We start from the raw sequence: 25,539 nt of genomic DNA on the forward strand, positions 1-25,539 counted from the left end.
TCAGTTCTTCAGTGCCAAACAACAGGCAATGACTCTGAATATGGATCTAAAAAGTTGTGCCTGCCTAGCATCAAGATTACACAGCTAATTTGGAGTAATATTAACCATGAACAGGAGGGGGGAAAGTGAACTAAAGCAGAAATTGTTTCAGCGAGGTGATGGGCCAAGAAAACTCTGCCTGCTAAGGTTACCCAGAGGTGAATGTTGCCACAAGCCCAGGAGCAAGGAGATGTCCAGAGCCAAGGTGTGATGAGATGGTCTCAGGAGATTTAAGATTGGTTGGTTTAAGATTGGCTGGTTTAAGGTTGGAGTGCCCACCCTTATCTGGGGCAACACGCTGCCTGCCAGCAATGAATCTCAGAGTGTTTATGAAAACCTGACAAGGTATCTGCAAGATGCTTTAGTAGAAATTACTGTGGGGAAAATGCTTGCTTTGGATGTGGAAAGAGCTGAGAACTGTGTTGGCAAAACTGCCAAGCCCTGAGGAGAAGGGACTATTCTAGCTGTAGAGTCATTTTTTATTCTAGGCTAATGATAATCCAAGAACATTAGTATTCCACACATTAGTAGTTAAAGCTGAGTCAATTTAGGCCAGAAAAGCTGTTTGGGTATAGCAATAATTAACTATTAAATCCAACCAGGTCACTTGTCCATCCCTGAAGCATGCTACTGAGATCTCTCAGGAATGTGGTCTGTTTCGAGGTGGCAAAAAGCAAACTCAGGTCTACCAATGGAGTGGAGATGCAAGACTCTCATTCTTTCTTTCAGCAGAGCAACCCAAGATGAATTTTTCCTAAAGGAAAAAAGTGTGGGTATACAACATAAATAAGAGAAAAAAACCCAGGCATTCTGTCTCTTCTGGACAGAAACCGAACTGAAAATTGTATTCTGCTGCAATAAACCAAGCAACCAGATGTTTCAGATAATTAGTATTAGAGTCAAATTTTTCTAGCAGCTGTTTTCCTTGTGAAAGACAAGCAGTGTATCAGCCTGAACAAACTCTTCCAACAGGATGTTGAAGATGTGATCGAGACACATGATGTCATTTGCATATATTATATATATATATATATATATATATATATTCTGAAGAGCTTTAAAGCATCAACTTGAATATTGGTAACTGCAGTAGCACGTGCGGAAGTTTACTTCTGCCTCCAGATATATACTCCATGAGTTAGATGAGTTTTTAGATCTTTAACATCTAACCTAGAGCAGGCAAAAGATGACTGGGAAGACCAGAATGCCCCAAAAATCTCTATTGGTTCTGTTGGATAGGTTTTTTTCAAGAAATTTTAAGACTTCCCCTAGCATAACTCTGTATGTTCAAGTATTTTAAGAGACACCACTGTGGTTTCACCTATTTAAAAGTCTGTGAGCTTGTCCATCCTGTTTATCACGCACTGCAGCATCCACCTGGAGCAAAGCATCTGTCTAGCCACACTAATTGAATTAGTCTGTGAATTCACCCATCTAGAGATAGAGACCTTGCTAGTTTCCCAACTTCAGGATTTTTACAGAAGAGGTGCCTAAATAAACATTTTAGGAAGGTGATGAGCACTTTTGTTGTCTAAAGAGATTTCCAGAACACTTGCCTTTTTGGGGTTTCTCTGGTGGAAGAACCAGTTTTTTCAGGATGGAAAACAAACACCTTATGGACTGGCAGAAACCTGTATGGAAGAGCCAGTTTCTCATGGGCTCATGCAAAAACCTTGGGAGCTGAGGCCCCAGGTAACTTCTAATTCTCATCTTGTGAGCCTTGCAATGTCTGGAGGACTGATGAGTATCTCATTAAAATTAAGACCACTCATCTACAAGCACCGGGCTGTTCTCCTCACTAATTATTTGATAACGATGCCTCAGGCCATTAATAGTGGAGGCTGTGCCCCTGAGGTGGAGCGGACTATTGACTCCTGTAGATGTGGCACAGACCAGCTGGAAAAGCTGTGGCAAGACAAAGTTCAGCTTGGGAGGGACCTGTTGGCAGCTGATGAGCGAAGGGCAGTGACGGACTGTGCCAGGTCTCTGCATTTTCTCTCCAGCAATGGTTTGCAGTTCTGCAATGTGCACCAATAAAGATTCATCAGCCTGGGTGGAGACACCGCTCAGAGATTTTCAGCATCGTGTTTAATAAGGTTACTCACGTAAAAATAGGCCAAAATACAAAGCCCCCAAGAGGTGATAATATTTTGGGAGAAGAAACTCAGAAAGGATATGGGAAGAAAAAAGGGTTCATTCAAAATATCAGTTCTCTTGACTTCCTGGTGCTGAATGATTTATGCTCTGAAAATTAGAATGGTCCCAAGTTCCATTTTCAAAGATATCTTCTAAGGTGTTCAGTAGCTTCAAAGCCTCAACTACCTTTGAAAATGAAATTTAGGATGCAAATCGTGGGGTATCTCTTAAAAATGTAACCTTTGCTTCCACAAAAACTTCTTCCTCTCAAAGGCCATGGGTATCCCAGTACTAAATGAAAATGAAATATAGGATACTAATCATGGGGTATTTCTAAAAAGGGTAACCTGCGTCTCCACAAAAACTTCTTCCTCTTGAAGGCCATGGGCATCCCAGTACTAAATGAATCGTGGATTTAAAGTTCCATATAACTTGGAGTTTAATAACACAAGGAAGTAGAACAGCAGCCCCCAGTGTGGATCCAGAAATGAACAAGAAAAGTGCATCTCAAGAGTGAAACAGATCAGGTTTTGCAATTACGCTGACAAGGAATGCGATCTGTAATAGTAGAAGTGAAGATTAGTGGTTTTTAAGAGAAGACATCTCCTGAAATTAGAACTCGAGGTGGGGCTGACCACAAAGGGCACCACGGATGGCAGGTGCCCGGCGCACCAAGCACTGCCAAGCCTGGCGCACATGGCAGCGGTGGTGCGACGCGAGTCACCTCCAGCCGCTCGTTTCTTCTAACATTTATTTAATCTTTGTGGCGCCTCCGTTTCCCTTTGCAAAGAGGCCCCTAAAACCGAATGGAAGGGGGGACATGCACGGGCAGGGAGCCGGCCGGGAGGATGAGGGGGCATCCTGCCCTCCACCTGCGGGCAGAGCCCGCGCAGCCGGCGCCGTGCGGGAGCATCGCCGCTCGCTCCGCCGCCCGGAGCGCGGGGCAGGGGCGGCGGGCTCGCAGCCCGGGACGGGAACGGGGACGGGGACAGGAACGGGAACGGGGCCGCCCCGCCCGCCGCGGAGCCGCCGCCAGCCCCGGCCCCAGCCCCAGCCCCTCGCGTTCCCCGCCCCTCGCCGGCGGGGACGCGGATTCGGCCTGCGCGGAGCCGGCGGAGAGAGGGAGCGCGGCCGGGCGAGGGGAGGGGAGAAGCGAGGAGGCGGCGGCGGAGGCGGCGGCGAGCTGGCCATGGCAGCAGCCCGCGGGCGGAGAGGCAGCCGCGGGTTGCCGCTGTGATTGGCACCCCGAGGAGGAGGAGGAGGCGGAGGAGGAGGAAGGCGCGGAGCAGCCGCGGGGCCCGCCATCCCGCGGCGGCGGAGCGGCGGTGCCCGGGAGGATGCCGGGGAAGCGGGGCTCGGCGGGCGGCGGCGGCGGCAGCGAGCTCCCGGGGGCCGGCGCGCCGCGGCAGCGCAGGCGGCGGAGGAAGGTCTCCTGCTTCTCCAGCATCCAGCTCTTCCTGGTGTCCGAGTGCGCCCTGATGCTGGCCCAGGGCACGGTGGGAGCCTACCTGGTGAGTGCGGCGGGGCGCGGGGGAAGTTTCGGCGGCTCTGCGGGCAGCCCCCAGCCCGGGGGGGTCAGGGCAGCCCGGCGTTGGGCGGCTGAAATGACTCAGCAGCGCCCAGGGGTCACCCACCCGCTGCCGCCCAACTTGTGCGGCCGCTCCGCGGGACTCTCGAGCGCCCGGAGCGCGGCCGTGCCCGGGCAGCGCCGGCACCAACGCGGGCTGCCCGGGCACCCGGCTCCAGCGCCAGCCTTCCCGCTTCACGCTGAATAAATACCGGCACAAGCCAGCGGGGCGTTTATTTCGTGCCTCCCGCGTTACCGCTTTCCCTCATCCTCTTAAGTGATGCGGCGGTGCGAAGCGCAGCAGCCCCGAAAGTCTCGGTGCTGGGCGCAGAACAATCCAAATAAGACTTTAGCACTAAATCTGCATAGTGAGATGTGGTGTCAGAGGCAGAAGTGTAGTAGAAGAGTTGGGAAGATGTCCATACGGCTGTGCTTGTGCCTTGAAGTGTACAGCCTGTGGAAATGTTCTGCTTCCAGCAGATGTAAGTGTATAGTTGATTTAAATTTCTTAAAATAGCTTGCTGGATTTGAGAATTATAGTTTCCATGGAAAAGAAATGTATTCGTAATCTCTGAGGCTTTTTGAGGCCATACACATAATATATTCTACAGTAAATGTAAGAACTCTGCATTTGGTACTTGTATTCAGCATTTAGCATTGCTTCTTTCACATGCTCAAACTACTTATGCAAATTTGTACTGAACGTGATCTATAATTTTTCAAGGTATGTGACTAAACTAACCATGGTTAATATTCCCTCTTAATATGAAATGGAAATTAGAATTCATCTCCATATAATAAAACAGAAGTTTAGTTTGAAACATAGTTGTAATTCCAAAGGAAACTGCATCACATCTGATGAGATAAATTCAGCAGCTCTATACCCTAGGTGAGTATATATGGATATAACTTAATTTGTAGGAGCCTGACAGGAACACGCCTGCTTTATGTGAGTAACACCTTAGCAAGTAAATATATTGTTTCCGATGAGCTGCTTGCAAAATGAGCTGTCAGTGTGAATGAGTGTAGGATAATCCTTCCTCAAAGTAATAGCCAGGGAAGAGCCCACGGGTGATGTCACCCGGTGGGCACCGGTGTGCCAGGAATGCATGGATCTGCTAGGGGGATGTATATCAGCACGCTTGGCTGGGGTGTTGGAGCGTAGGATCGGCAGCATCAGCCCCCAGTGTGGCATTTCCCTCAAACTCCTTTGCATTGCTCACTCCTCGCCAGTTTCGCGTTTCTTTTCCTGTTTTCCCCAACTCCTGGGGCGTGCTTTGTGTTTCACACAGCCCAGCCTCGAATCAGCCTCGCAGAGCTCTGCGATTCCCAGAGCCCTCCCTCCTCCCTGATGAGATAAATTCAGCAGCTCTCTACCTGCTCTCTGTTTTCTCCAGGTCTGTGTCCTGAGCTCCATGGCCAGCAGGATCCACAGGCAGTAACAGACAACTGGGCAGTGGGGGAAAAGGGAAAAAAAAGCAAACTAAACTCAAAACAATCCCTAGCATGCATAAGCAGTGGCCCAGCTGCACTGGGCAAGTGTTCCTCTGTTCCCTGTATAATTTATCTGCCGTCATTGCAAATACCACGATGCTCTTCATACAATGAGCAGATGCAAATGTGGAATTGTCATTGGAGGGTGAATCTGTGTTTGAAGCCAGTCTGCCCAGCACTGTGCTTACAGGTGCTGCATGGGAGTGAGAGCAGGACCAGCAGAGATGCTTGCTGGAAAGCACAGAGCACTTAATGGTTTTTGCAGACCGAGTGTCCCGTGGGGCCAGGTGCTGTTCTCAGGTGCTGCCGTGGGGTGGAATCAGGGGAGGCACTGCAGAGTTGCCCAGGTGTAGCTGTAAGTGGATATTCATTTGCTCGGGCTCCTGGGACCAGCGGGGCTCGGTGGTGGCTCCTGGGCTGCTCCCCGAGGGACAAATTAGCAGCAAGAGAGACAAAGTGGAGAGCAAACAGCAGGGCAGGCAAAGAGGGAGATGCTGCACAGGACAGGCACAGTGCGTAGTTCTGAGCAGTTGAATAAACTACTAATTTTAGCCTGTCAGCAGTGAGGGAGTTCTGTATTGTAGTTCTGCTTTCTTTGGCCGCATGTGTGACTTTCCCTAGTTATTTGTAACTCAGGAAGAGAAACCTTTTTTTGCCTTATACGGTGACAAGTTGGTTTCCTCAGATTCTGTCTGAGGGAGACCATGAGGGCAGAAACTCAGCTTGTTAAGAAAACAAGCCAGGGGCTTGGCTTTTCAGGAGTGATTGAAGAGCTCAGTTTGGATTGGGCTTGGCTTTCATGTCAGTACATTTAGAAGTGGCTATTGTTACTTCTTTTTAGAGTTGTAAAAAACCTCCCCTTTTCCATGTTCACAGTGCAATACACTAGCAGCAACCACTTGCATGTATATACAAAGTATACATTCATTCATTATGTGGTTTTTAAGCAAGGATCATTCACTTTTATTTGTTCATAAAACATTCTGCTTGCCAACAGGGCTTTATAAATAATAAATGCTGATAAAAATCTATATAAAGTCCAATTCTTTTCCCACAGAACTCAGCAGTGAAAATACCCCAGGATGCCAGCAGTAGATGTCTGTGTTTAAATAGTGCAGTGTCTCTGAGGTTCTTCTTGTGAAGTTTTAGGGAGTATTTGATCAATGTCACGTTCCAAAATATTTGTCTATTATTATGCTTGCTGTTTGCAAAATGCACATGTTCCAAAATTACTCGGTGCCATATCCTGCATAGTTTATGCAAATACAAGCCTGCGCTGCTGCTTTAATTTCTGGGGCTGCTGAATACACCCTATTATTTGCATATTCGTGTAAGGTTTTGTGTACACATTTATTTGGCTTCATCTAATTACTCCTGCGTGCTTTTGGAGACTTGAATTTCCCAGCAACTGCAGTGGCAGTGGGGGAAATGCTGCTTGTAGTCTGCAGGCGTCCCTGCTGCAGAAGTTACTCAGGATTTTTGCAGCAACTTTTCAGAAGCCCAGCTGATTCCCACCTGCAGATGCTCTCCTGCAGTGTTGGGCAGTGGATTAAAGAGCTGAGGGTGGCTGGTGCAGATGGCACGAGGAGGGGAGGGCTGAAGCCTCTGTTCTCCAGCTGGAGCCCTGTGCCTCTCGGGTGGATGCAGCAGTGTGATCAGTCATGCCAGCCATGCAGCGATGAGGGTTTCGATAAGGCTGATTCACATACCTTGGCAACACTTTGCTGCCTGTCTGCCTCCCTCCCTCCCCATGAATTCCTACATGCTCTGTATTTTGGAATATTTTTGCCGGTAATAACGTTCCAAGCGCTCCTGATGGTTCATCTCCGAGGCATTTCATCACCCTGCCAGTCAGATCTTGTGCCTAGCCAGTGGTGAAATCATTGCTTGAGCAGAAGGCACGGAGCTCTCTCTTTGACAGCCACACTTTGTGGAGCAGGAGTGCAGTTTAATTTCTCTCCCTGGCCTTTAGCCTCAGCTCACTCTGGTTCAAACTGACCTAGTTGCAAGCATCCAACATCTGCCAAAGCCATGGGCTCCTTTGGATAAAGGGCATGCATATGGGAAGCACGTTGGGAACCAGCTCTGTGGTGTGCTCTGGGGAGCTGTTTTTACAGAGCTTTACTGAGCTGTCTCTGTTTGCTACAGCTCTGAATGCAGCTATTCATGTGTTTTATCAAGTGATAGAGGATGACTGGCCTGAGCATGGGATGGAAAGGAAAATAATTGGTCCCTCCCAAGGAGGGTGCATTGGTGTTTGCGTGGGAATGAATGCCAAATTGTTTCTTGTTTTGCTGAATGAAAACTTTTGAGCTGTGCTTAACTTCCTAGGGAGAGCTTTGCCCATGCAGCAGTGTTTGACTGCAGCCTGCAAAAACCCTCTTAACTAAGTGTCTGCAGTAAAATTAGTGCTGTGTGACTCCAGGTGAGTGTGTGTGTGTGTATGAGACAGACTCCTTCTGTGCGAGTTTATTGCTGCTGGGGTTTGAGATATCAATGAAAATCTTGAAATTCCACCTTCAGGAAAAAGATAAGTATCAAAGATAAATACAGAAGTTAATGACCAAAGGGTTCTTGGTGGAACAAACAGAAGTAGGGGCCCTGTGTGATGGACAGCTGAGAACTGAGGGGTTAACGGCAGAATTTGGCTCTTGGATTTTTAAAGTTATTTTGCTGTGCAACCCCTTCCTCTCCCATGTTAAATATAACAAATGCAATACTTTGTTCTGTGGTACAGACCTGATCAAACCCTCCTTGAAATCTGGCAAGATCTGCATGGAGGATGTCATTAAAGTCAGTTTTGGGAGTGCTGCAGTGCTTCAGAGCTTTCTGTTGTCCTTGGTGCTGCACAGTAGAATTTGCCTCTGTGTATTTGCAGTGTGAATGGATGGGGTGGGACAAGTGTCACAGGTGGGGAAACTGAGGCAGAGATTAAGAGCTTGATTCTGTTTCTGAAGGTATTGATAAAGCATCTGATTGGTTGGCAGCAGCAGAGCCTGAATGGTTTAGGCATGGGCAGGCTTAACTACAAAAGTAGTTTTTCCTTTTTAATTTACTATTGTTTTTAATAAAGTATTTGTTTTTCTAGAATAAGAATCAGCTTGAAAATATTGCTGCCTTTTTTTTTTTCTCTCCATCCTCAGCCATGCTGAGTAATAAATTAGCTGTAATGTTCATAATTTATTTGTCACTGGGGTAGTTAAAGGGGAAGAAACCCATGGAGTGAAAAATAAACGTTTTAGTGGGGATGAGTATTGCCAAGCATTGGCTGGTTATTGCTTACCGTTCATTTTCCCTTAATATATCTTTGCTGGCAGTGTTATTTCTGGAAAGTTGTTTCTAGTGTGCCTTTCCCATTAGAGAATATTGTCTGTTCTGCAGCTGAGTTGCACAGAAAGTTATTCTAAACTAGCTCTTTTGACTACATTCATATTTCTTTTCAAAGTAGCCTTCTGATTTTTTTTTTTTGGGTCTCTTACTGAAGGATGGAGCAGAAACCAGATCCAGCTCTGGGTCCTGATGCTTTCAGGCTCATGTGGGGTGTGAGTTAGGAGTGTGGCGTGGACACATTAACATAAAAACTTTATTGAAGTTATAGAAACAAATTCCAATCCTAGTGTGGATTTTTGATTATCAAAACTTGTAACTGGCATGTATGTGTTGATTAGGAGAACGAGGTTTTATATCTGCTACCAATAGGTGAAAAGGTGTAGTGGTAACATGCTTATCTCTGATACTATGTATTATGTGCAACTTACAACGGGATGTCTTCTTGGTTAAATCCATTTAAAGGCAAAATGCACTTAATGGCTGAATATAAAATCATTGATTTTACTGTTTTCATATTTTTTAGCAGAAAGTTTGGGAGTTCTTCAATTTCTCTGTAAGGGCCAAGTGATGTTTGTAGGCTCTGAAAGAAGGAACAGTTAGAAATGCTGTGGTCCACTGTGAAACCAATGTCCCATTTCTTCTGGCCAGCCTTCACTCCCAGAATCCCTCTAGCTCTTGCAGGGTGCCTGTGTGACAGGCTCTGTGTGGTTTACACACTGCAGTGCTTACACACTGTGGTTTACACACTCTGCAGTGTTCCTGCAGCTGAGGTTCAAAGGGGTCTTGAATCAGAGCAGAGAATGCCCTGGTCTGAAGGGCTGTGCCATTTGTGCTTGGGAATTTCATGCAGTGTGATGCTTTTAGTGGTCCTGTAGCCCCTGTCCCAGAGAGGGCTCAGGGGAGCTGTGATCCCTCCCCTTCTCTGCAAGGCAGAGCAGATACTCCCTGCTCCCCAGAAAGGGATGTCTGTCAGGTTTGCATGGGTTTATGGGTTTTTGTGTCCTTTACTTTCAGGATATTGTAAAGGACCAAAATCCAACTTCTGTCCTGCTACAGCAGTGCACATTTATTGCTTCAGAAGGGTTATTCTGCAATTCATCAAGAAGAATTTGTCCTCTGTGTATTATAATCCTTACTTGTAGACTGCTTGGTCTCCTGCTGTTCCTTCACAGGAAGATCAAACAATGGCAAGCTGTTTAGTGGGTGAGGTTGCACCTTGGATGAATTAGTGTGGCTTTGTCTCCTGATCAGCACCAGATGAAACCACAAGTGTTGTATTTTAAGCATCATCCAAAAGAGTTTAAATAAACGTGATAGTACTTTGTGTAGTAACTCCTTTAAGTGCTCCAGTGAAGTTTGAAAGACTTAATTTTTCCTATTGCACAGAAAAATGGGCCACTGATTTTGATTTACAAGGCTTCATTATAGCTCTGCAGCAAAACCAGGACTGGAACCCCAAGAGCCCTGTCTCCAGGTCACCTTGGAACAGGCACTAAAAGCTCTGTCTCTGTAGATAGATAGGCAGTGCAAAGCAAACAGTGGTGCCTGCTCCAGGAGCAGATTTCACACTGCCCTGCTCTGTATGCTGTCAATAGTATCAATAGTGATGGAGCCTGTTGGGGAAGCTCCTGGAGTGTCTGTCATTCCTCCCATCCATGCTGGGAGGGCTCTGCCCTGTTATGGGAAGCATTTTGTGGTGTTCAGAGAGGTGGTCCTGCATCCAAGCTGTTTCTGTTTGAGAGGAGGGGGAGAAGGAATGTTCCTTTTTCCCAGATGTTAAGCAGGGTAAGCAGTCCTAATCATACAGAGGTAGACTCAGAGCACAGGTCTGGATCTGCCTCTCCTCACTCAGCAAACTAGGAGACTCCTCAGAACTACAATCAGATTTTCTAAGCTCTCCATTTAGCAACTTTTTTTCTCCACTCTGATTCTTAATTTGATGTGCTTCAGCATTTTGCCACCTGAATATTCCTTGCTGAAGTGAGGCAGGCAGCCCTCCTGCTATTGCACAGTACCCACTGAATTGAGGTTGAAAATCTTTTACTGAGCTTCTGTTGCAGCAGTGCCTGAACCTAGTCAGTTATTTTAGATGACTGGAGTGTGAAAGCAAAATATTTATTTCTGGTTTGCTGGAATGTTTATCATCATTGTTATTTTCAAGAAGAAAAGGAATGTGCTTTGGTTTCTGTTTTTCCCCTCTGTTGCCTCTCCCTTCATAGTAGCCTTTCCAAACCTCACCAAGCAGCCAGCTGATTTCTCTGTATTTTTTTAACATCATCTTGGTGTCTGCAGCTATCACTTGGATGGTTTCTGCATGTTTGCAGGCACAGTGGCTCTTAGATAAGTGGCTATGAGAGCCAGTATGGGGGCACAGGAGTTATTTCATGCTACATCTGTTTCCTGGGCAAGGATTGCTGGAATTGGCTTATTTTTAATATTAGAGTGTCCTTTTGAAACACTTGCCATGCTGTTCACTGGTATAATTCATAATTCCTTAGTTTACTGAAAGTGGAAAAAGACTTAAAATTTAGATTTGTGGTGATCCATCAAATGACAGTGAAGTTTTTGACAGAACCTGGATAATTCAGTTGTATTGAGGTCTTCATGACTCACCCACTTTCTGAAGCAACTATGGCAGTTTTGTTTTTTGGTGCTTTGATGTTTGCATCCAAATCCAACATTGTCTTTAGTTATTTGGTTTTTTTTGTTTTTTTAATGCAACTACAAACTCTGTTATAAAGAAACTGAAAGAAAGTTTGGCTGTTGAGATGTGTGGTGTGGGTGTGGAAGAATACAGAAACCTTTCAAAAATGTTTCACTTTTCATTTTCAGAGATGAACAGTGGTATATTTGTGGCATACTTTTTTTTTGTCTCCCACTGGAAGAATTCTGGCTGAATTGAAATCAGCATTGAGTTTGGGTCAATATAGAAGAAACAGCCTTGAAATGTGTGTTGTTAAGGATGGTACCTAGCATTTTAATACCTGGAGAACTGCATGAAACAATGTGGAATTGCTTTGCAGTGGAGGGTGACAGGTAGTGGTGCCCTCTACATTCCTAAAATAGAGTAATTACTCTATGAATTTATGTTTAAGGTGAAAAGGAAGTATTTTTCCTGGAGTCTTCTTGGAATATGTGTTAGATGGACCACCTATGTTCAAACACAGCAGAGCCAGAGGATAGCAGTGTTTGTGATAGATAAATAGTGTTTGCCATGGCAGGACAGAGTTCTGAGTGTTCTGTAGTTTCAGATTTATTTCATCCCTTTAATCCTCCAAAGGAATAGCAGGGAGTGAGAAAACAAAATAACTTAATAGTTTTGCAGGCTGTCCTGTTAAACAATGAATGGTATTTGTTTTCTCTGGTGGAACTTTACCAGGAAGGGCTGCAGAAAGGTTGTCTGGAGTTCTTGTTTTTACTTCTGAAAAGGAGGATATGAAATAGTTGCTACCTCTTTCCACTTCTCAGCTTCATGCAGACATGGTTTGGCACATCATTAGCAGGAGACCAGAGATTTGCTTGGGAGTGTTTTGGTGCTGGAATGGACTAAACCTCTGAATGGAATCTCTGAAGGAAGATGCAGGAGGACTGGCATGTGCCTTGCTTGGGACAGTAGCAGGGCAGGTCCCTGTACATCTGAAAAACACCACATGTGCCTGTCTACACTGAGAAATGCCAAGAGAGAAGAGGGCAACCATTTAAAACTTTCCAAGAGAGAAGCTAAAACACTGACTGAAAGAAAATTATTTTGAAGAACATGGAAGGGGAATGCCCCCAGTGGTGTCCAGCTGCTTCTTGTGCCTGCTAATGAGTTTCATCTGCTGGAAACATGCTCACTTCTCATCCTGACATGGCCTGAGTGTTATATGATAATGCATTGAGTTGCCATGTTAGGCATGAATCCTTTATTACCCAGTAATTTGGAAACAGAAAATAACAGTATATAACTAAGGTTTGATTTTTAAAGAGGTGCAATTTAAGACTTTCAGTTTTTCAATCCTACAACTTGCTTCTCATCATCTCACTGAGCTGCAGGAGGAGCTGTAATTGTTGTGATTTAGGAAAGCTATTTTCTCCAAGTTATTCTTCAAGCTTTTACTCTTTTCTTATTAAAGGATGTCCACCCTACTTGGTGAGATGTTATGGTGTGTTAACCTTGGTCTGCAGCCAGATCACCACCCAGCTTCTCTCTCACTCGCTCATCAACACAGTGGGGGCAGAAGATGAGGTGAAAAAGCTTGTGGGTTGAGATAAAGCAATTACTGTCAGGGATAAAACAGACTTGACCTGGGAAAATTAACTTTCATCACCCATTAAAATAGATTTTTATGTTTAAAACAAAGCCAAAAGCCAAACCGCCATATTCCCCCCATCCCACCCCTTTTTTTCTCCATGGCTCTCTGAGAGTTTTCTCTGTCAGATCCTCACTGTGCTCTGCTAGGAGAGCATCACCATGAAGTAAATCATTAATCATGTTGGGCACTGATGTGCACTTTGCAGGAATGTTGGTTTCCACTGGGTAAATGGTTTCCCTTATGCTTGGGTCCTGTCTGCACTTGGTGATCAGTCACTGGTTTTTGTGGTGTCCCACTGGGCAGCGAGGTTCAGCCCAAGGAGAAGCATGTCTGTGTGACTAAAGCATGGTGGTGTTCTTTCTGTCCTGCAGGCATTGTCTGTAAAATGTGATTTTTGTGGGAGTTACCCTTCCCATAGCCTGTGCCAAATGCTCTGGCTTGTGACAGGGACAGTGCTGGGCATACAGGCCCTTTATGAGAAATAGTGGGCAGTGTTTTTAGGGCTTACCAGCAAAGGAAAACTGTGGGTTTTGTTTTTGTCCTGTCCAGCGTACAGGGCCGAGAGTGGTTAATTACAATGAGCCTTTCAGGCTGTGCATGAGATGCACACTGTGTTTGCTGCTGCCTATAGCTAGTTGTAATGCAGGTCCCTATGTCTGAAGCCAGTGCAGCTGCTGGCTGGGGCACAGGAGCTCCAGCTGAAGGGATGCCTTGTCCTGGGGTGCTTGTTTGTGAAGGGCAGGGATGGCTGTTTGGATGATCCATCCTGCACATAGATGGTCTCATCCAAGGTGCTCAGTGCAAGGAGTGCCCCTGAGCTCAGCTGTGTTCCTGCAAGAACTGCCTTGTCTTCTGTTCTCCAGCTTTGGCCCAAAGGAGGGTGCTTGGACCACAGGTTTCTATTTTTGATATCAAAATGTGATACTAAAACCACATGGCTGCTTGAGCCCCATGGCCCTTGAGCCCAAGGGTCACAAGGTGCCAGTCTAGGTTGTGTTTAGGAGATTATTGTTAGTTCTGTTTCTACAGTCTGTGATATTTTGTGACGGTGTTCACAGGGGTCTCAGGTTGAGGGAAGAGACGAAGATCTGACTCCATGTTTCAGAAGGCTGATTTATTATTTTATGATATATATTATATTAAAACTATACTAAAAGAATAGAAGAAAAGACTTTATCAGAAAACTAGCTAAGAATAGAATAAGAAAGAATGATAACAAAAGCTTGTGTCTCGGACTCTCTGTCTGAGCTAGCTAAGCTGTGATTAGCCATTAATTAGAAACAACCAACATGAGCCAATCACAGATCCACCTGTTGCATTCCACAGCAGCAGATAATCAATGTTTACATTTTGTTCCTGAGGCTTCTCAGCTTCTCGAGAGGAAAAGTCTTTTAAAAAAGTTTTTTCATAAAAGATGTCTGCGACAATATTTAATGCTATTAAAAATTGTAACTCAAGGGAGCTGCTTGGGGTTACTGAAAAGCTTTCCCACAGTCTTTGGGATTCAAACCTACCAACTCCAGAGAGCTTGAGAGCAAAGGCTGAAAGTATTCAAGTCTTCCATGGAGCTGGATAAACCGTGCACTTCCATGAGTTAATTCACTTAATTGAGGCCTCTTCTGCATTGACAGATCACTGTGTGAATGAGTGGATTCCAAAATCAGCTTGGGAGTTGTTTGATGGCTATTGAAGTTTAGCCACACTAGCAAGCCATGTGCTAGAGGCACAGTTTTGTGGGTTTGCTGTGTCATTTGGCACAACTGCACAAGCTTTCTCAGAACTGCACAGAAGTTCAGGGTTTTCCATGGATTAGGATGCATCAAGGCTTCTCTGTTGCACTTAATCTCAGTTTTTGCTCTTTCTTAGCAAGAAGGCAGAAGTTTCAAATATCTTCTTGCTGTTTCTTGTGGAAGCATTTCAGCCTTATGGTGCAGACTCCCTTATTTTATTTTAATGGCATTTATTGATTTGAATTATTCAGTTTAGTTCTATGCTGGACAAGCTTTTTGCCAGAATTTTTATTTTGCCTTCTTATTTAAATAGATCCCTAATGAATTGCTGTAGTTGTAAGATCCCCAATGAATTACTGTAGTTGTGTATAATGACTCTTGGGAAATACTGGATGCAGTCTCTAGAATCAGTTCTGTGTGTGTTCAGATTGCAAACTTTTGAAGTCTATCCCTGAACAGTGCCCAGGGTCCCTTGTTGTTATCTAAATTTTCCAGATACTCCCACATTAACAGACTGCACCTCTGGTATCTGTGGGCAGCTATCCAGTGAGCAATTGGCTAGCAGGGTAAAAAACTGGGAGGTAAATCTGGATGCAGAGTTCTTTCTGGGATTTGGTATAAGGTTCTGTGGTCTCATGCATGGAAGTTTTTTCTCCTACAATATTTCCAGCTCAATACTTCTGTATTTTCATGTTCAAACTGACTTACTCTGAGTTGCCATTACAATTTGGGGGTGTGGTTGGCCAAAATGGACAAAAATGTTCTGCAGATTGCTTGTGGCAAAGTGTAGTCTTCTGGTTTAGCCTTAACCAGGCCTTTTGACATGAATGGATGTGTTACTCCAATACTTGTACTCAAGTTACTGTTGACCAAGTCTTTATGGATTCCTGTTAGGCATCACACTGAAGTTTCCAGGAATGGGATCTTTAAGAGGTGCACAGAACTTTGCTACACTGGAAGTGCAAATGAAACTAAAATGAGATTTGATTTTTTTTTTATCTTCCTCCTGTACTTCACAGTGCATAGATTCAGACACTTTCAATTTGATTCTCAGCATCATGATTGCGTTCAGGACTCTTGGTATCCAGACAGTGTCACAGAATATTAGGTTCATTGAGTGTTTCCAGGAGTCCTGTCACTGTGAATTTCCCTGACCTCCTTCTCACCCTCACTATTCAGGCAAGTGAGAGATTAAATGATGGAGGAACAGCAGCTTGATTCCTCTGAACCAATACTGGTGAGGTAGATTCTGGTGATGGTGGCAGCTTGGCAGGAACAGAGGAACATTCCTGCCACATGTGGATGATGTTTTCAAGCCAAGCTCTTCCTTTGCAGCTGGCTGTCCAGACCTGTCATGTCCAAACTGACTCCCTTCATCAGCCAAGACTGACAAATTTGTGCCCAGAGAAATCTGGATTTATTCACATTTGGACAATGTGACATGTGGCAGACTTGGGAGAGGACAGCTTAGCCCATGGGGTAACTCTTGTTGGCTGAAGAACAGCTACTGTTTGTATTTTGTGGTGCAGGTGCAGACCAGGCATGCTTGGGCTCATTTCCTGGCTTTATCTTGGACATCTCCAGGTTTTGGGCTTTCTCTCTCAATCAGCAAATGTGCTAGCTGTGCTATTGTCAGGTTCTGTGGTCATCTTGAGGTGTAGGATGATGGGCATGAGCTGCTCCAGTGATGGTAACTGGGATGAGAGTGCCCTGTGCTTGTGCCCTGAAGCAGGTCACCTGCAGTTATCATAACAGGCCGAACTAAATTAATTAATGGGCTAGTGATTTTGTGCTATCCTACCTGTGATGATCAGCCTTGTTGCTGAATGGTATCCCTGTTTCCTTCACACCTGCCTGAAATGTCAGGGCTGAAATGTTTGGCCTTTTGCTCTTTGAGGCTTCACTGGAAAAGACTGCTTGGGGCTGCTTTACTCACTCTTTGGTAAGTGATGGATTTTAAAAGAGCCTGAGGGTATTAGTTTCAAGGATGTTTTCTGAGCTATACTGTCATTGACAGAAGTGACGTGCTCCAAGTGTCTCTTTGAAAATGGGGCTCCTGTTCCAAAGCCACTGAAGTGCTTTTGAAAAATCCCCTTCCCTGTTACTGACTCCAGTGCACTGTCTCAGTGGTGTCCAGCTTTCTCTAAAGCAGGGCAAAATTAGAGTCTAAGTGTTATGTGCCTGGCTAATAAACTGCATTGTAATTAGTACCTTGGGGAGGCAGGAACCAGGGAGAAGAGAATTAACTTCATGTAGAAGCTGTCTGCAAAGAATGAGTGAAGAACTGGAAGGTGATGAAAACATGGGATTTGAAATGGCTGTGAAGGTTGAGAGAACCCAGATTAGAAAAGTTCAAGCAGAGAAGAGAGAGCACTCATGTTGGCTGCAGTAACCATTAGTTAGTGGATGTCTCTGCTTTGTGTTGAATGCTGAATCCAAAACCATTCCCACTCTCTAGTGTCTGAATGATGGATTCCTCCCAGAATTTGCCATATCATTAGGAGCATTGATCCTCTATGGGAGCCCCTCTCCTGTTGTGCTTTGGCTCATGTCAGACTCTGACAGGTAAATAGAAGAGGTGAGAAGTTCTGTTTTCCTTGTGTGTGCTCATTAAAGTTTTTCAGGCTCTGGTGATTCTGCTGTAGATAGATTTAGGATCACCTTCAAGCCATGACTCGCCTGCTTTACACCATGGCCCTCCTTGCTCACCTCCAGCCTGCCTCTCCCTTTGTTGGGGAGCACATGGCTCCTGTTTGTACCCTTGGCACTGCACAGAGGCAAGGTGAAAGGAGCAATGAGTGCCTTGTGAGCAGCTTGGGAGGAGGGTGTTAGTTAGCAAACAAGCAGGATGACAGGGACAGTGCTTGTGTGGGTGCAGGGTGTGAGCTGGGGATCAGCAAGCAGCACATGTGGCTCTGGGGCAAGCTTGAGGTGTTGCTGGTTAGGTGCTGGAGAGACCTCAATTCCACGTGCACAAGTGTAATTCAGTATTTCTTTTATGAGTTGTCCACAAGTGCTGTGGAATGGCACATTGCAATGCAGCCATTTTGTTGTTTCCCTTTTAAATGGCTTCCTCTGTCCCAAAGCTTACTAAATTAAAGCATTTGATGCATTGGTTGATGGGAAAAGCCTCAAACTTCTCCCTAAGCTGAGTTCCCATTTGCTGCAGCCAGGCATCCTCTCTGCTGGAGAGGGATAAAGCAGGAGAAATATCAGCAGAGCCAGAGCAGAAGAGGAGAAAAGTCGTGGGACTTGTCAGAAAAGCTCCTCTCCCAGTATACAGCCTTTATATAATCACTGCTGCCTTCCAACCGTGAAAACTGAATCCAGCTTCCTTCAGAGCTTTTATTAATGCTGCCTCAGAGTGTCCTGCCCGTGTCACTTCTGCCCTGGTTCATGCCTGGCAGCTGGGAATGCTCCAGCAGCCAGCTCCACTGGCCTTGCTTCTTCATCTGCATTGGCACAACTCAGGTGCACTCTTAGCCCTGAGTTCAGCTCCTGGTCATAAATTAAGCTAACATGAAGCCCTACATGTGACTGATTTCCTGGGCATTATGGTTTCTGTGTTATAGTAGGAAGCCTTCTCTGCAGGCAGGGAGGTGTTGTGTTAGGAAGTGTTTTATGGGATGAACAAGCAAACCTGCATTCAGTTGTGGAGGTGGGGAAGGGAGGGTGTTGCAGTGTGACAGCTTGGGATTGTGCATCTCCACTGGTAGTACACAATCCATGGGATACTATATAGAAAAAGGTATTTTTCCTGTAAAGAATCTTCCAGCAGCATGAATTTCATCTCTTCCTCTCAGCTGGAGCCCAGCATGATGGTGCCCGGTTTGCAGAGTTCCAGACCTGCATTCAGTTGTGGAGGTGGAGAAGGGAGGGTGTTGCAGTGTGACAGCTTGGGATTGTGCCTCTCCAGTGGTAGTACACAGTCCATGGGATGCTACATAGGAAGGGTTTTTTCCTGTAAAGAATCTTCCAGTGACATGAAATTCATCTTCTCTCAGCTGGAGCCCAGCATGATGGTGGCCAGTTTGCAGAGTCCCAGACCCATGTATGAATCTTGCTGTCAGTTCTGTATGTGGCCAGGAGTGCTGCAGGAACCTACATTTAAATTCTACACTTTGAATTCCTCTTCATCTGGCTTTCTACACCTACTTGCTGCCCATGGAGAAAAAAAATCCATCTCTGAATGTGTCAAAAGATGTTCCAGCAGCTTTCCCTTGGCTGTTTACTGTGACAGAGAGATTGGCTGCCCCTGCTCACCAGCCCCTGCTGCTGTGCATTTATTCCACATGGAATTCTTCATCCTCCAGGTCTGAAATGTGCCAGCAGCACTGTTCTGTGCTACAGTTTTTAAAGCATGCAGAAATGCAGCTACAGGGTTGAGGTTTGTGCCGCTATGCATGTTTATGATGTGTTATTTGGCTGCCAGTGAGGATGACATAACATTTAAAAATAAGCAAGGATTCAAATACCTACTGGCTTTGTTGTAAGTGTGCTACTCAAGGGAAAGTTTGTGCTAAAAATGGATTCTGGCACTGGGTGATTTTATGTAGATACCTTGTCATGGATTAAAATACCACCTGCTTTCACTCAGTGAGGTCAGTGTTGAGCAGCAGAAAGCTTGTGTGGACACTAAGTGGTTGTGATTATAATATCACTGTGGGTTGGGACTTGAAAGGTTAAAAAACTAGATTTTGGCTGTGGTGTGCATCTGTTTCAGAACAACAGAAAAGCCTTTCAAGTTCTGCTGAGGCAGTTCTGTGTGGCCTGGCTCTGTACCTGGGTCTGGTCTGAGCTCCTGGTGACTCAGGCTGACTTTCCACCATGGAAACCTACATTTCCTGGGGTGGGTTTGAGGGGGTAGCTGCAAACAACACCCCAGTGATCTTTTTGTTCACGCTGCTGTAAATGGGGCACTGCGCCTTCCCTTCCTCGGGGAGCTGGGAAAGGGGGTCAGCCCATTGTGTCCCGTGCAGGATCTGCAGGAAACAAATGAGGGAGGTACTGCCAGCCCTGCCTGCCTTGCTGCGTGCTGCAGTGGGTGCCTGGGTTAAGGGTGAGGGTTTTGTACAGCATATTTGGATCCCAGTTTCACTAGAGTAGTGGAAAGTGCACCTTTACCTTTGAGAGGCGCGCGGCTTTTTTCTATTTTGGAACAAATTGTGGGTTTTTGATATGTCAGCTTCTGACCAAAACAGGATATCTTCCTTGGGTGCTGAGTACTCTCTGCTCTGTTTTCAGTGTGCAACAGCCTGGAGCATCTCTGTGTTTGTGGCACAGCTGTGAAACCCTGCCAAAGGTGCGCAGGTACACTTGTTCTGTGCCCTGTGTGTTGGCCAAGGGCCAGGGGCACAGGATCCTGTGGCTGCTGAAATGTGGTGAGGAGATGCACAGTGGGCTACAGGAGGTGACAGGAAAGTTTTCTGCTTGATGCCAGAGAGAAGAAGGTTGCCAAAAATGTGTGCCTGTGCCTTGCCTCAACTAGGAGTGTGATATGCTGTTTCTCTTGCTGCATGGTGCAGTACCCTCTCTCTTCTCAGGCCCTGAAAATCCTGACCTTGGACGTGTGATGAATTTGGACTGTGTCAGTAACCTCAGAGCTGGTCACTAGAATATAAAATGAATTTTTCACACCAGTGAGGCACAGATCCAATCTGCAAACTCCTCATGGCACCAGTACAGTAACTTGCAGATTTGTCGAGTGCTGGCCTAGAAACAGCACAGGCACATGCAGCACGAGCCAAGCTAATAACACCCTACTTCCAGCAGGGATTCAGCTGTGGCATCTATTATCCCTGTCATGTGAATGCAGATTTCTATGCAGAGATGATTTCCAGACCTTGAGCAGAGCCAGCTTGGGTGTGCCCATATCAGCACCTTTTTTTGCTTTCCTTAATTGTATGTGTGCCCAAAACCAGCACAGGTGTTGGCATCTGCAGTGAAAATGTATTTTAAGTTTTGGCTTTGCTGGACCAAAAAAAGGTGTTCAGCAGCCTGAGAGAGGCAGTGCTGATGCCCTCACTACTTTGGTGGGATGAGGAGCAGCAAGAAGAGCTGTTGCCTGGGTTTGGGCAAAGAGTATTAAGGTTGTTGTCCTCTTCCCACCATTCGATGGAGAAGGAGTGTGCAGAATGCCAAGGACGTGGCTGCCTTTTTAAAAGTTTGGCTCAACCACAAGTGGAATTGTGGAGCAGGAAGATGTCAGAGCAGAGGATCAGCATCATTCCCTTTGAAGCCTGAGCCTGGTGGCAGTGGAAGGAGGGTGTCCAAGTCCTGGGGACCATCCCTACAGGAGAGAGCTGTTCAGTGTCTCCCAGTGATGGGATCACGTCTGCCCCATCCTGCTGGAAGAGAGGATGAGGTGACACCTGAAGAGGTGGGTGGAGGCACCTGGAAGGAGTGGCACTTTTGGCATGGTCCCTTCGGCTCTGCAAGGAACCCTGTGTTTCCCAGCTGTGTAATGGAGACTGTATTTGTTTTCCTTTGGGAACGTAGTTGCCAGGCAATTATTTTACACCCCGTAGCACTGCAGACATGTCTCTTCAAGTCCAATCTCTTACCACATAACTGAGAAAATGTATTTTACATTAAAAAGGAGCCTTTTGAAAAAGCCCTTCAGGCATAAAGTCAATGTGTTTTCTATATATAACCCAGTATTATTAATACAATGAACTTAACTGGAGACTCTGTGGGTGAATGACTTGATCATTGGAGAGACGAACAATATGATATTCATTTTCAATGTACTGTGGCTCTGCCTCCATAATGATGCTCCCAGCCTTCAGTTCATTTCTTAGTGATAAAGTGGGCCAATAGGGTGAAGCAGGTCTGTGGACTGTATTTTTGCTGAGCACTAATGTAAAATAAACAGCCTATAGAGAAAACAAATTTACTTTGGTTCAGAAAGGCCGAGCTCTGTAGATTCGGGACAGACACGGATGATGAATGTGAGCATGTATTACTGAAATAAGTCCAGAATGGCATGGCATAAGCTTCCCTGGATTTAGTTACAAAAGTTGCAATATAAATTGCTTTGGCTGGATAATTTTAAGGTGGTGATTGATTATTTCTTTTTTTTTTCTTTGATGTGGGTCATTTATCACTGTGTGCGTTACGTGAGATATTTTCCTTTTTCAATCATTGAAGAGTGTTTTAGAGTGCTGTTAGGAGGCCCCTTCAGCCCAGGCCTGTTTGATGTCAGTCATCTGATCCAAACGTGTGTGTGCAGCCTGCTGTGGCTCAGTAAGGGGAGACAGTGCAAGCATGCTACAAGTTTTAATCACTTCTGGCTCCTGTACGTTGCAGTGTGATCACAGAAAGCCACCAGGCTGGGTTACATGGTCTTTTCTGGATGCCCAGCCTGCTTTCTGCATGAGCAAGGTGTGCAGGTGCCAAACTGGGGTAGTTTTCAGTGGTCCATTGACTGTTCTGGTGTAGACGCAGTCTGGAGGAGCAGGAACATGTAGAGTAGCAGCAGCCACACAGCTCATCTGTCTCAGAGCTGCATTTAGTGAAGCTGCTGTCAGAAATGGAGTGGGAGATGTCTGGGGTAGGTGAAATGGGAACCATGCAAGAGGCAGCAAGCTGGCTCAACAGAAGGCTGAGTCCAGTGCTGCAGTTAAAGGACTGGCTGGTCAGAGCCCCAGTGACCTGCTGAGGGACAGATGTGAGCACAGATGTGAGATAAGGGTGGCAGGCAGGCACACTGCCACGGGAAGCTGCAGTTCCAGTGCTGTTCCCATTTTCCTGGGTGGATAGAGTGCTGGCCCTGCCTCTGTCCTTGAGCCTGCTCTGGACCTGTCTGTTCCTGTGGGTGGTTTCACACCAGTGACTTCTTGGGCTCAGGCTGCCTCATCTGCTCCACCTTGTCTGCATGAGTTTTGCTGGGTGCTGCCTTTGCTTCCTGGAAGAAGCTTTTTTTAACCAAATCCCCTCTTATTCGATTCTTCCCATCCCTGGCTGAGCAGCTGTGTGAGCTGACAGGAGTCAGGAAGCAGCAGCCTCACAGCTGTGGGCTCCTGGTGTTTCCCTGCTGTGTTTGAGCAGGAGTTTGTCCATCTGAAGCTGCTGTGAGGCTGCAGCATCCCATAGCCCACATCCCTGCTCTCAAACAGCATCCATGTGGGCTGTGCTCTGGAGTGACTGACCTGGCAGCAGCACACAGGGACTTTTTATAATCCTCACCGCCTTTCCACATGACATCAGTATTTTACAGGGACCTGTGGTGTCTTTTACAACATTTTATGTAACTCTGGATAAACAGAGTTAGTGTCTGAGTGGTGATGGCTGGTCTGCTGGGGAACAGGATTGTGAAAAGAAATGCAGGCAATGCAGTGTGTTTATCCCACAGTTACAAGGGCACTTGGAACATCCCACACAAAAATGACAAGTTTAGTCAGGTTAAACCTTATGTACAGAAAGTCCCATAAAAGTGGAGCACGAAGGGTAGAGAAATGATTTTAGCCATGGGCAGGGGTTTATTTTGCATGAATGCAGGTAACATCTGTGCTGTGCTATTGCTGATTTTGTAGTTGGTCTTTGTAAGGTCACAACCAATGTCACAGTAAGAGTTTGGGCTGTGCTGTCCAGGCTGCAGCTACCCTGGATAAAATGCAGTTGTTGTTCTTGTTGTTCTCTGGCTAAGAATCTGCATGTTGACAGTTTATTTCCCAGCCCTATTTTTATTTTGGGAATTTTTTTTTCCCCTCACTGTGACTGTCAGTTTTGGAGGCTATTCTGCTGATGCTGGTCTCAGCATTTTGTACTTGGATGCTATTTTCTTCTGGATGCTCAAGGCTGGTATGATGGATTTGTTCTTTCACCACAGCTCCTTTCATCATAACCCACTTAGCACTGGGTAGCAGTGCTACAGCCAGAAGGAGCAGACTGGGAAATGCACTGTGGTCTGGCCAGAGGAATAAGGAGAACTGCCAGCTTTTATCAAGAGAGTTGGAATTTGCCCTGTGTTGTTGTCCTCCTCCTGCTCTTGTTTCAGTCTTTTTCCCAAATTAAAGCAGGAAAGTATTAGGGATGGTGAGGCTGTTTTTCTCTCCTGTGAGTGGGTTAGTGTTTGTAAAAAGGAAAAGAATGGCTGAAGTCCCACAGAAATAAGAGTGGAATGAGAATTGGGACTCTGGTTTTAGTTCCCAGGTTTGTCACCTTTTTACTGTCTCTGTCACTGTGAATTGCACCTGGAAATGGTGCAGTTTTCTGTATCAGAAATCCAGCTGTCCAAAATCTGACCCTTTTGAGATCTGGCACCCACATGTGTCTAAACACCATCCTGCTTTCTAGCCACTTGTATATATGTATGATAAAAGCCTAAAATGAGGCAGCCAGGTTGAAATATGGAGGCTTCCAAAGCTAGTTAATACCAGTTGGCCTTGGGAAATCACTTCTGTTGGCTTTCAATCTTCCAGCCTAAATTATTCCATCAGAAATTAATTTTGTTGACTCCACTTGTCTCATTAATAGTTGGCTCTCTACCTCAGTTTACACAGCTGTAATGAGTAATCATGAGTTTCCCATCCAGGTACAGCTCAGAAATGAGCACCACAGACATAATTTTGCATGCTCAGAGTTATATATTGAACTTGGAGAGATTCCCCAGTATGTCAGAGTTGGTGTTCATGGGACCCCAGCACCAGCCCTGTTAGACCACACCTTGCAATAAAACCATGGATGATAAATCCTTATCCATGGTGGAAGGTTTGGAACTACAGATGGTCTTTAAGTTGCTTTGCAATCCAAACCATTTCATGGTTCTCTCTGCCATGGGTGCCTGGTGGATCTGCCTGTGGCTGTGGGATGTTTTCTGTATCCCCCTCCTTGTCACGCCTTGCTCTGGGAACACCAGCATGATGTTTTATAACTGTGTCTGTGCTCTCCTGCTCCCACAGAGCAGCAGTGTCCCTCAGAATGTGAGCTCCAGCCCTGCCAAGGCCGCTGGAGCAGGACAGGCTGTGCTGTCCCCTCTCTCAGAGGACACCCTGGTCCCTCGTGAGTCACGGGGCTGTTCCATGCCAACAGGGACCTGCACCTGGTGCTGCAGGCACAGTGGTGATCTCCTCTCCACTGACACACACCTGGCTTTGGCATGGGAGGAATTACTGCTCTTGCTCTGCCTTGATTCATAGGATTTGATTTTTAGGTTTCTTTCTCCTTGCCTTCCTCAGCTCTTTAGTTGGGGAGGATTACACTGGTGGCAGTATAAAATCAGAGCTGCCTTTATGAGAAGAGGGCTGGATTTTCAGAAAATATTATCACAGCCCAGTTTTGGACATCTGACTTGGACATCACCGTCAGGTTTGGGAGCTTTTGCTTATGCAAAGCAGCAGAAGTGGGTTGTTTCCATTTCCATTTTGTTGCCAATGGGGCTGTCTTTGTCCAACTGTGCCCTGGTGTACCCTGGCAGAGGCAAACTGCCCCCGGAGAAGAACTGCTGTCAGAATCCTTTAAAGTCGGTCAGGCAGGCTCCTGCTTCGTGAGGTTTATCAGCAAAGATTTTCAGTGCCTCCAGTGGGAGGCTATTTTTGTTCTATCCAGGGGCTACCTTCTGCTCTGAGGTCTTTATCATGTTTTTTTTGGAATAGAGAAACCTGCCTCTTTTAGGACAACCTTAAATACCTTCATCCTTTGCAGTCCAAAAAACTAGATAGTTTTTTATTCAAGGTAAAAGTTTTTGGCATTTCTGTGACACATTCAAGATTTCTTTTGTTGCTTTTTTACTGTAGAAGAGGGACACTGCTGCAGACATGAGAATACTCTGTTTTCTCCATTGAGCAGAGCTGACAGCAAGTGGGGTACTTAATAGTTCATCATTCATACTCTGATCAGTGCTTGACTGTTGCAAGGAAATCCACATTGTGTTTCACTGCACCATGTAATCAAGACTGGAAGAGCTCTCCAGAGATGATCTTGTTCATTTTCCTGCCCCATGGCAAGA

At 45.8% G+C, this 25,539-nt stretch overlaps 1 protein-coding gene across 1 annotated transcript in view; it reads left to right on the top strand.

Moving 5' to 3' along the window:
- The first annotated feature begins 3,436 nt into the window (after positions 1-3,436).
- The window catches only part of SLCO3A1 (solute carrier organic anion transporter family member 3A1), a 140,431-nt gene continuing 118,328 nt past the window's right edge, over positions 3,437-25,539 (top strand). Inside the window, exon 1 of the mRNA XM_064722719.1 lies at positions 3,437-3,686. Coding sequence (XP_064578789.1) covers positions 3,513-3,686 — 174 coding nt within the window. The 5' untranslated portion in view covers positions 3,437-3,512. The remainder of the gene's footprint in view (positions 3,687-25,539) is intronic.

Source organism: Zonotrichia leucophrys, chromosome 10 (genome assembly GCF_028769735.1).
Source record: "Zonotrichia leucophrys gambelii isolate GWCS_2022_RI chromosome 10, RI_Zleu_2.0, whole genome shotgun sequence".
NCBI lineage: Eukaryota > Metazoa > Chordata > Aves > Passeriformes > Passerellidae > Zonotrichia > Zonotrichia leucophrys.